This window comes from Onychomys torridus, chromosome 4, assembly GCF_903995425.1.
Source record: "Onychomys torridus chromosome 4, mOncTor1.1, whole genome shotgun sequence".
NCBI classification, from domain to species: domain Eukaryota; kingdom Metazoa; phylum Chordata; class Mammalia; order Rodentia; family Cricetidae; genus Onychomys; species Onychomys torridus.
Genome location: NC_050446.1, coordinates 1,458,584 through 1,470,641, shown reverse-complemented (window position 1 = coordinate 1,470,641; position 12,058 = coordinate 1,458,584). Strand labels below are relative to the sequence as shown.

General features: G+C 44.8%; 1 protein-coding gene across 6 annotated transcripts in view; it reads right to left on the bottom strand.

The window, feature by feature from the left end:
• The window catches only part of Dennd1a (DENN domain containing 1A), a 479,814-nt gene that overhangs the window by 47,142 nt on the left and 420,614 nt on the right, over window positions 1-12,058 (bottom strand). For all 6 annotated transcript variants that reach the window (XM_036185076.1, XM_036185072.1, XM_036185077.1 and 3 more), the window contains 4 exons: window positions 11,294-11,334; window positions 9,251-9,322; window positions 7,893-7,949; window positions 72-191 (listed from right to left, as the gene is read on the bottom strand). In XM_036185076.1, the coding sequence (XP_036040969.1) occupies window positions 72-191; window positions 7,893-7,949; window positions 9,251-9,322; window positions 11,294-11,334 (290 nt within the window). The remainder of the gene's footprint in view (window positions 1-71; window positions 192-7,892; window positions 7,950-9,250; window positions 9,323-11,293; window positions 11,335-12,058) is intronic.

Here is a 12,058-nt window from a genome sequence, read left to right as displayed (position 1 = left end):
GTGGCTGCTCATGCTTCAGCTTCTGATAAACCAAACCTCAAGACAGTCCTGTGGAAGTGCACAGCACATACCTGCCCAAAGTGGACTGTGATTGGTCTCCGGTCTTCTCGAAGTCTGGGGTCATCCCCACTGGCAGAGGCCACGGTCTTTGGCTCTTCTGCAGAGGAGGCACAGCCATTCTCAGCGATGTCCTGCAGGGAGAAGGAGGGTCTGGGGTTGGCACTGGGGTCCCAGCCTTTGTCCTGTCACCTCATCCCTACAGGCCAGGAGGCTGCTAAGAACTCTCCCCAGGCTTTCTAAGGCTGGCTCCAGGGAGAGGTGGGGGAAATAGAAGCTAATTTGGCCTTCTGACATTGATGCACCAGAAAAGCCAAAACCATCTGCACAGAACTATAGACATAATAATTCACAGTGGAGAAAAACCTATTTCCTTTTACATTCGTCTATGACTATCTTCATTTTCACATGTTCACTTTGTCTATATGCAGACATTTAAAAATTACTTGTAATCACAGCTCATGCATAATTTTATATCCAATTTTTTGCTCCAATATAAGTATCACCATGGTGCTACATAGTCATTATAATAATTTCAATGGATACATAATATTTTCATTGAGCAGACATCTAATAACTCATCCCACAACTATTGGGTGTTTGTTTTTTATTTCTCCTTTCTAAATGCTAGCAATAAATTTTTCTTTCCTTTTGTATTATTGCTTCTGTGGAAATCCCCAGGAATGAAGGCATGAGGTCAAACATATAAACACTTTTTAAGGCTTTTTATTCATTCTACAAAATTGCTTTCCAATTTACACCAACTCTCCGTAATGGGTGTGTTATCGGTTTCACAGTACTTGTTAGCCTTATCATTTAAAAATGTATTGCTAATTTAATAGGTGAAAAATTAGACCTCATTGTTGTTTCAATTTGCATTACTTTGATTATTTGCAACTGTCTGCTTACTGATGGTGCTACCAATCACATTCATGCCTTCTCCCTTCTCTTCATGTTTCTAGAAGGACCTACGGGTCTCTCTGACCTGCAGAGTAGCTACAGGATGAAAGAAAGCTTTAAAAACCTAAACATTTACATTTTATTTGTGTAGCTGGGAAATGAAGTCAAATGGTCAGGTAAGAAAACTCCCCATGTGTAAAGGGGCAACCATGACTTCTTTGGCTGTAGCAGTCAGGTAGCACTGGTGTGAGCTAGTCAAAACATGGATGTGTATCTTTCTTCAATAAGCATTATGTGTTTTATTGAGGACAAGAAAGTTAGTTAGGACAAGTCAGAGAATAAAGGTACAAATAAATAATTTAAATAATCATTTTTTTCACCATATAAAAATAATTCATAGCCTGAATTAAACAACATCCAATTCTTTCAATTGTTGAAAAAATTGTACATTTTGGTCAGCAGATTATTCCTCAAATTCTGCATGTAAGAGACTTCTGATCATTGGCTACTCTTTCTCAAGTGAACTGAGAGAATCATGAGACAGAGGGAAAGTGGTTACTTAGGATAATTATGTTTTAAGGAGGAAACAAAGGTAAACCTCTGAACCTCAGTTTTCCTATCTGTGGAGCCAGGGATCAAAGGAGATAGGTAATATAATGTAAATACCTGGAACTTTATTAGCTACCCAATAAACTATCGGAATGAAACAGATAACTTTAATACATGTGTGTATACAGGTGTGTGTGTGTGTGTGTGTGTGTGTGTGTGTGTGTGTGTGTGTGTGTATGTGTGCGCGCGCATGTGTAGTGTTATACATCAACTACCAACCTCCTGGCTTCTTTTCCTAAGGAATTAGCTGCTATTTAGTCAGTCCAGAGGAGTCTCTGCTTGGCCAGCAATACAGGAAGGTGATGACCTTTTGGCCGTACAAACAGGGCTTGGGTCAGGTGGCCCACATTGGATTGGCCAGTCTCATCTAAGCTAAGGCTCAGTGATGAAAGGACTACCGACAGCCAATTAGAAATGGGTTGTTTGGAAAGGGGCTGCCCTAAGGTGCCTGGGTCAAATGGAACAGAGTGGGGGTGGGGTGTCTATCCATGTTAGAGAGCAACACAAGGGCAAAAGGGGCATTCCGAGTGTGTGGGTGCATCTAGAGGATTGACACAGTGCGAATGAGGCCATGCTGTAACAAATTCATTTTTGGTCCAGAAAAAATGGAGCTACAAGGTTACATGGTAGGAAAATATATTAACTAGGAAACTATAAAATACTTGTTTTTAAAAGAAAACATGACAGTTTTGGGGAAAGTGTCTTATTTGAAGCTTTAAGTAAAGACTGCTGTTTCCTAGCTGTATCTGCTCCATCAACCAGCTTCCCCAATCTCTCAGATTCAACCTCTGCAATGGTTTCTGCTTTGACAACAGGGAGATTCCCAGTTGTTTGGCAGAGGGCTCTGGAGAATGGTTTAAATGAGATGAGATGAGCTATATGAGGAGGCTTTGAGAGATCACAATGCAAAGGACACAATGCTTCCCTGGGTGAGGCACCTAACGCTGGTGGCTACCTTTCCAGACTATTGGCTTCCATTCTCACACTTCATTTTCACGATGATTATGAAGTAAACAGGATTATCTTTTCTTTATGACGAAGCAATAGGATTCAGACAAGGGAACCTATTCAAGATCACAGAGCTACAAAAAGGAGGAACCTAAAATACAGACTTCTGACATTTAAATCCTATCTATTTATAACAATAGCTTAAGTGAAGGTATCTTGGACCTGAGGGGGCAGATGTGATGCTGGGCCATCAGAAATGACTTTCTCTTCCTCCTTGGCAGTCCTTCTGGCTAAACTGGTCACAAGCTGCCACGTCCTATGCCATCTACTGTGCCGCTCTCCAGACTGTGAGTTCCTTGGGATCTGAGTTTTCTTGAGTCTAGCACAGCTCTCCCATAAGTCTTTGTTAAGTTGAGCTAGCATTTGGAAGGTAATCTGCCTGCATGTCTGAAAGCCACCTTTTGTTTGGTTAGAACATCCAGAGATGCCTGAGTTCCTGTTCTTTCTCATGGCTCCCCATTGAGCTTTTAGCTTCTTCACGATTTCTTCCATGTGGGGAAGGACAGGGAGCAGGGGTCAGGAGAGCAATGAGAACAGTGCACATCCTCTTTTCTATCTAACAGCAGATATACTGTATGAGTAGGAGCCAACAGAGCAACTCTGCACCGCTTGATTAAAAAAACAGTGGCCCAAGAACCAACTGACATTAGCCAAGGGGCTGGGATATGAGGAGTACCCTAACACCTTCCTGAGAGAAAGACAAATTGGAAGTTTACAAAAAATACTTCAAGATGTGAGTGCCCTGTGGACCACTAATTCCATTTCTAGAAATATTTTCAAATGAAGAAACCTAGAAGTAACTTAGGTATCCAATAACAGCATTGATTAAGGTAAGTGTGTGTGTGTGTGTGTGTGTGTGTGTGTGTGTGTACAATGTGTATGCATGTGTGTAGTATGTGTGTATATATGCCCATCCAATAAAATGTATGAGCTACTTAAAACAAGGACACATGGAGGAATAATTTTTGGTATGATGTTCAGTGCACATTACAAGAAAATGCAGTTGGAAGGGACGTTATTGCTCTCCTGACCTGCTGAATTCCCAAAAAATATGCATTTTGTTGGTTGGCAAATGGAAAACAAAAAAGTTGACCTTTGGGGTTGGGGATTTAGCTCAGTGGTAGAACGCTTGCCTAGCAAGTGCAAGGCCCTGGGTTGGGTCCTCAGCTCTGGAAAAAAAACAAAACAAAACAAACAAATAAACACCTTGACCTTCTAAATGTCATTTTTAAAAAGGGAAACAAGGGGATACAAGAGGGGGTGGGCCAACTCCTTCCTGCAGGGTCCCACAGGAGGAAGAGAGAGCTACAACTCAGGGGCTACCACAGGGAAGCAAATTCTGTCCAGTAGCCTCAAGGCTAAGAGCAGGGAGAGCTCCACCGAGCCCCATCACTAGGCAGAGTAAAGGAGGCAGAGGAAAATTCTATTTCTGTTTCCTTCCCAGAGCTCCCAGAAATAAAAGAATCCTGACAGCTACCCTCTACCTCTCTGTGGAGAAGACAGGCATAGCACATGATGCTCTTCTGTGGATGAGCATCAGTGAACAGGCAAGGGCATGAGGCCAGGGCCTGGTGAGCAGTGGGAACAAAGTGCTATGAAGGCCTTCGGAGGAGCTGGAACAGGCTTCCTGAGGCCGAGGAGCAAGGCTAGGCCAGGCATTCACACCTGAAGGTGAAAGCAGGGCTCAGCACTTGCAGAATGGCTAGAGCACCCCTCTCTCTGCTGGGCAGGCTGAGGCTGGCAAGGACAGGGTGGCCTCAGCCAAGGGAATATAGCTGTGTCAGAGCCATGTTCTGGAAAGATTCCTCTTGTGGCTGTGTGAGAAATTTAAAGGGAGTTGGTCGCATGGCAGCCATCTCCTAGTGTGTGTACACATGGCTGTTTGGGCAGACTGTCTGTTCTAGGAATGAACAAAGAAATGGAGAGGACTCACTCTCATTTATGGAGCTGCTACTAAGTTCTCCTGTTAACACATCACCTCTTCCAAGACAGTTAATGGGTAAGGAAAACGGAGAGGGCTGGTAACTCCCACCATACACAACCATACTGAATCTTCTGGTTGGCCTCAGAAGCCCAAATGCCAAATCCCCATGAGAGGGCACGGGTGTAGGGTGGGGTGTGTATGGCCAAGGCCAGAGCCTTCTCCTTTCCTCTTTGAGATTTGTGTTGTACTTGTCTTTTCCAGCCTACTTCCCACAACAGCAAATGTAAATTAAAATATGAATATTGATATCAAACTAGTAGCCAAAATTGGAGTTGCAGTGATTGAAGTTGCAGCATATTTTAAAGTGTCTGAAGACAGGGAGCTGACAGTTGTGTGATAAGGTGTGAAAATGTCTGTTCTGTAAGAGTCTACCTGTTCTCCCCACCCCCACAGGCTTGCTCATGCCCTTCAGTGCACTTGCAAGTGTTTGGCTAGAAAATCAAGCTAACTGTGGGTGTGCTCCTTTAAGTCACAGAGATACTAAGCAAGCTCAATTTGTCACAGAGAAACTTTCCAAATGGCTATGAAATGGACCCATTTGGCTAAAACATTCTGATACCAAAGGGGGAAAAAAAAATTCAGGGATTCCTTAAGGGCACACAATGACATCCTTCTGTGTGTGTGTGTGTGTGTGTGTCTTAGTGATCCCTATAGGTAAAGAGGGAGCATGTGCAGACACTGGATTTAAGGTGGCACTCTCTGGACAGCCTGGACCAGGAAAGCAGAATGCAACTTGATGTTCTTCCATGGTCAGGCCTGGTGAGGACATACCCCTAGGGAAGTGCCACTGTCCCCTTAGGAAGTCATGCTATTTCTCCTTCTATCTCTGAGCAGGTTGGACTTCAAAGGAGGCCAGGCAACAGCAGAACTTGGCCACTTTGTTCCATTTATCCAGAGAAATATGTTCTCCATCTTTCTTTTTTGTCCCTGAGCTGAAGCAAAGCAGATGTGGAATAAAGCCACACTATAGGATCTACGAACAATCACTTGCCAGTGGTCACATATATCCTGAAAGCTATTTCAGAGGCTTTGAAAAATCTATAGCACAAATGAACAAGGGATGGGAAAGGGGCCCTGCTCAGTTGTATTAGAGATGGACCCTCCTCACACCATGGTGATCTCTCCTCAGGTCAGCCTCACATTCTCTATTTGCAATTCAAACCCAAGGCAAGAGCAAAGAGGGCAAGTTTGGGTTCTTGATTATATGTGTGAGGTCACCATTGCTATGCAGAGTTAGGGGGCCAGGTGGCAACCCAGCACATTGGAAATTGGGTCTTTGCTGGCAACTGCCTCAATTTCATAGCAGAAACCAAACTTGTGATATCTGTGTCAGGTGCATCAAGGGAGTCATAGAGACAAGTTCCATGCAGCATGGAGGGGTGGGTGGAAGGGGGAGAAAAAAGCCAAGGAAGTATTTTCCACTACAGTGAGATAGGTCAGGGGAAGCCAAATCCTAAATTAGCTCAAGAAAAAGAGCAAGAGATCACCAGAGACCAGGGCCTATATATACTGAACAATGCTGGGGTTTCAATTACAAATAGCTCTTCCAAGAACAACTGCAAATATCAAGTCTGTGGAAATCTGTAAGAGCGAAGGGGAAAGTGAAAATGGAGAAGGGTGTACTAATAGATCTGTCAACAGCACACCGGTGACAAGCCACATGTCTATAAAATGCCTTTACCATTTGTGTCACCTGAGATGCACCGACACTGTCTATAGAACATTATCTCCTGAAGTTATTCTTGAAAAGACTGGTGTGGGCTGGGGAGAGAGAAAGGGAGGGAAAAATTGGCTTTAGATTCCACGAAGGAAGGGAAGGGTGGAGTGTGTGGAAAGAACACGATCTAGATTGTGTAAATGAGCCTTTGGGCAAACATATGAAAAAAGCTGGTCTTTGCTGGCTGCTGCAGAAAGACCTGAGTAGTGGGAAAAGGCTCGAAGGGCAGTCCCTGGCTCCATGGTCAGCAGAAGCCATGAGACTCATGAAGCCATTTGTCTGGTGCCTGAGGAGGGATCCATTTTTGCTTATTTCAGGCAATATATTAACCAACCACAGCCTACAATCTAGACACTGGGGAGGGAAAAGCTCCCTCCTGGACACATTCAATTCAGGCCCACAAGACTGGAACAGGAGATGAAAAGGTATGATTAGTGACTCAAACAACATCTAGCTAAAGAATCCTGCCTGCCAGTGGCTGCCGGGGTGAACAGACTGCCATGGGGATGCGTGGATTTGTGTTATGGGTTTGTATTACAGGATGAGAACCTCAGCTGTTAAGAATTCACTGTCAGCTGAAACTAGGAATTTAAATGCTTAGTCAGAGCAAATTATTTTCCAATTAAAAGAAAAGAATCAATTCTTTCGACCCATTTCAAATTAATGAGGATTTTTCTGACTTCATAAAGTTGAAACCACTTTCAATTAACAACAACAACAAAATGCCAAGACAGTAGCACATTTAGGGAGGTGGGAAAAATGACCCCAGACATATTCTGGGAAAGAAGACACTTGTTTGGGAAAGCAGCGAGAGCAGAGAATGGAAGTATTCTGACAGTGGAGTCAACAGATCTGAAATCTAACCCTGTTCCTGCTAGACTCACACACTGTGGCCTTGGGCAATTACTTCACTCACAGCTTTGTTCTATGGATTTGGGGTGACAGCTCCTAGTCTGGCCCACCTTTAACAAAGAGTGGCAATCACAGTATTGGAGGCCATGTTGTGATTGTGTAAAAAAGCCCCCTGCTCCGGTCACCTTGCTGTACTCCCCATGGACTCAGGTTGGGGAAATCTCAGCCTTAGTAGCTTCATATAATTTTTCTGATGAACCACAGATCCTCTGTTTGCCTGCATGTGCCTTAAACATAGGCTAGGCTGCTCTCACTCAGTGCAGTGTGGTGGGAGACCCACGGCATTCTCCTCCTATTCATTCTTTGTGTTTGTGTAGGAACCATGTGTGTGCCAGAACCAGAGGGGTCCTTTCTCTGGACATGCATTTTGCTTTAAGTTATGACCAATCCTAGGGCAGAAGGGAGTGGTGGGGAGGACACCTGGAAACCCCAGGCCTGGTAGGGCAGGGCAGAGGACAGTGGTAACTCTGAACTCTATTGCCTTTGTGGGCTTAAGCCCACAAAGAGTCTTAATGTTATTTGAAGACAGTTTTTTTGTCTGTGAATATTTATAACAGTGTGAAACTCCCAGACAGCTGGTAATGCATTTTGAAGTGTGCTAACAACACTGTATCAAACAGCCCTCTATTGATCACATCCTACTTTTTTTGTGGCCATGCATTTCATACATGGTGCTTATACATTTTGAATAAGAACTTCAAGTACCTTTTGCTTCAAGCGGTTTTTCACCTCTTTTATTCCCATTTTTGCATGATCTTTTGCCTGCATGAAAAATTAATTTAAGTTAAGATTCCCTTTCTGTTTCCAGCAGGGTCTATGCTTGATTTCAGTCCACCATGAATCACCTTCTCTGATTACTAGAAAAGGAAGGAAAAATGGGATCATCAAGTTGAAAATATAATGGCTGTGAAAACAAATAAAAAGGTAAAAGGTTAAAAAAAAAAAAATCCCTTAAAGGGGCTGCAGAGATTCCATTTTTGCATTTTGATGGCAGAGACTTTTTTCTTCTTTTCCTTCCCAGGCCTATCTTCTGCTCTCTATAATTATTTACCTTGGCAGTGTGGTGACAACTACTAGTAAAAGAACAGCAGCTCTACCAGCCACAGCCACAGGACTCACAACACCCACGATACCTTACCATGGCAGGGCCTCAGGACCAAGCTCCTCTCCAGGTTGAAGGGTTGAAACTCGACAGCAACTGCCAGGTTTTTATAGTGCCATTTCCTAAATTTCATTTTGGTGGACACTCTGGCTTCTACTTTCTGCCAGTTCTAACCCGTGTGTCTTTGCTGGTAGCCACCTATCCATTACAGTGGCCACTCTAAACAGAGGAAGCACTGACTCAATTCAAAACGACAATAAACAAAGCCCCTGCATGTGGCTCAGAGTCAAATGATCAAGGAGGACAACGCACAAGAACAAGCACTCAAGGCTTGTGGGGGATGGGGTGCCAGGGCTGTCGGGTCTGCTCTCACTTTGTGTGGATCTGAGTCTCACATGCACTTCCTATAGGGCAGAGCCAAGAGAGAGGATGACGAATTTGGGACAGAACTGAGGGGGGGGGGGTCTTCCCAACATGCACACAGCCATGGTTATAAACAGAGGTCCTCCCCAACCCTCTGGTCTCAACACTCCCTATATATAACTATACTTGTAACCCGACATGGGGAGGTTAGAAATGAGGGGGTGGTCTTTCCACCATGCACATAGTCATGATCATAAAACAGCAAAAAGCCAAACAATTCTCAGAACACTGAGACTGCTAAGAAATGGCATGGATACCCTTTGGTCACTTCTGCAATCTAGGCATTGATACACTTAAGAGTCAGGTTGTGTTGGGCATAGTGGCACATGTCTCTAATCCCAGCACTTGGGAGGCAGACACAGCAAGATCTCTAAGTCTGAGGCCAGTCTGGTCTACAGAGTGAGTTCTAGGACAGCCAGGGCTACACAGAGAAACCCTGTCTTGAAACAAACAAACAAACCAAAACCAACCAAACAAAAAAGAGTCAGATTGAATGAAAGAACCCATCCATGGCTTCCAGACTGCCACCAGTACTTACAAACTTGTAGACAGTCTTCATTGCTGGGTTAGCTTTTGTTTTTACAGTATTCAGAATTGCTCCACTTCCTTTCTGTAATAAAAATGTCAATCAGTGATGTGGGCTGAAGGGAGAGTGGGTAAGCACCAACAAAGAGTGTTTCTCTTTAATGTGAGAAGAGAAGTAGGCCCAGGTGGTCACTGGGTAGGGTTAGTTAAGGCTATGGCAGACTCGTGTGTGTGTGTGTGTGTGTGTGTGTGTGTGTGTGTGTGTGTGTGTGTGTGTAGGGGGGGGAACTGGAGAAGAAGCATGTGACAGTAGGTTCTATGTCCTGCTCAGTACCTGCCCCTGTCCAGGCTATCTGAGGCAAGGGTTTCCTTATGGTTGCCAGTAGCTCTTTAAAGAATTTCCTGTTACCATAGACAGTATTCAGTCATATATCACAACTGAATTATGTAGCTAACTTCAAGCTAGGGAAGCAAACAGGGTTCTGATCAACTAGGACCCCCTGGCAATATGATTCATCCCTTTCCTTGGGGAGTATGAGAGGAATCTATGGAGGAAGGGTTTCTACTCCTTAGGAGGCAGTTAAGTGAACTCAAGTGCACAGTCCATTTCTAACTGCACCCTGGGCAGCATGTTGTAAGGCTGTAAAGGGCCCTGAGCCCAGGGGGGTTTATTTGAAGACCACCAGGCTTTGTGTATGGGTGAGAGACATACCAGGGTTTACATGACATTTGGATGGTGGCAGCTGCACTGGAAGTTTGGAGACCAGAAGACTGAGGAGGTCTTCAGAGCAGAAAACATTTGACCTGGGCCATGGAGGATGCGTGGAGGTTGATGTGGAACATAGTAGAAATGAATATTCTTGGGGGTAGCTGGGGGATATGGGTGTACTCTGGGAGGGCAAGGGGTTCTTGACCCATGGTGGAGGTGGGGCTGGGAGGCCAGATGGGGTGGCTTGCACAGAGCCTGGAATGCCGAGCACAAGGTTTATGCTCTGGAGGACTTTTAATCAAATGTGTCTCATAGTAGATGATAGTAATTATTGACTTTAATGTTTAGCACGTTTGGTAACTGCTTGCTTTAAAGATTTTGAGTTTCAGTGAAAAGTATTACAGTTTGACCTAGAAAGCATTCTGTGTTATAGGACAATGGGAAAATTTCATCCAATCATCTATTCCATGCTGTCTTCCAAATTACTCAGAATTTTGTTTAAAGGGTCCTTTGGAGTACTGAAACTCCCTTTATCAATCAATCAACAGGTCCTTATTGCTCGCCTCTGATGTGCCAAGTGCTGTGTTTGGCCATCCAGGAACAAAGGCTGTCTTTCATGGGGGAGCTGCTTACTCTGGCCAACTACAGCCACTTCCACGGGACCTGCCTTGGCAGCAGCTGCGGTTGGCCCTGGAGCAGGAGAGAACACTTATCACATTATCCTGGAGTTGCCTGTTTACATACGTGCCTGCCTCCCTAACGAGGTGGGGAACTCCCCCAGGGTAGCACCTGCCCCACTCTGGATTCCCAGAGGCTAGCTGTCCCTGGCACACAGTAGGCCTTGAGTATACACTCATGGAAAAGTCAGGTAAAATTTGACTTCTTTAGAGGCCACAGGAGCTCCAAGCACCTGGTTCCCAATTCAACAAGACAATGATCACAATAGCAGTAAGGAGGTGAAGGAAAGTCTCCCAGGGATGCTTCTCCATTTTCCCAGGAGTCCTTGCTGTGAAAGACACTGCAGGGAGGGCACATCTTTGGCTTCTCTGTGATCATGACAACTGCCTGGCCATGGAAAGAAGTGTTCTAGAACAATACTTCATTCCATGGGCCTTGGCTGGCTTGAAGAGAAGGGCAACCTCTCCTGCCTCCTCGTCTCCCATTAAGGGAGACTGTCTCCATCTAGTCTCTTCCATAGGATGGTGGTCTGGCATTAAGACAAAAGCATCTTCAGTTGAGAGAATGGCATACCCTGCATCTTGAGGCAGCTTTGAAGGCAGCCAAGGAGCAGAGGGCTACCAGGAGGCCACAGAAGACAGCAGGTGGCTCTGAATGGGGCACACTTACCCGGACTGTGGACAGCCACTGATGGTACAGCTTATCACTGCCTAGAGGAAGAGGAATGAGAGAGGCCATCATTTACAGACGTCTTCACATTGCTCCGTACAGACTGAAAGCTCACAATCTAGGAAAGGCAAGGAGGCCTCCTCTGCGTCCCACTCGGCAGCATGTGGCAGTGAGTCAGACCACAGGTTTTCATTCTCAGAGAGTTCTTTGTACCAGTGTCCACAGAGCAAAGCTCCTGCCTCTCCATCCCATGCTTCCATTGGCACAGCCTTGCACTCTGACCGAGAGGAACTACTATCCCCTGCCATCTGTACCAGAGTGAACTGAAAGGCAGCTAAAGTGTCACATCCTCTGGAGCTCCTTTCTCTTCTTTCCTCATCTATCTATCTATCTATCTATCTATCTATCTATCTATCTATCTATCTATCTACCTACCTACCTACCTACCTACCTACCTATCTATCATCTATCTGTCTGTCTATCTATCTATCTATCTATCTATCTATCTATCATCTGTCTGTCTATCTATTTTGAGAAAGAGTGTCATGTAGTTCATATTGGCCTCCAGCTTTCTATGTCACCTGAGATGACCCTGAACTTCTGATCCTCCTGGCATAATGCAGGGTTGTGTGGCATTGAGGCTTGAATCCAGGACACTATGCATGCTAGGTAAGCACTCTGTCTTACCTAGCTTTCTTCCTCCCTTTGAAGAACTCTCTAGCTCAGGTCACATCCATATTCTTTGATGCACAGCGAGTCACCAGA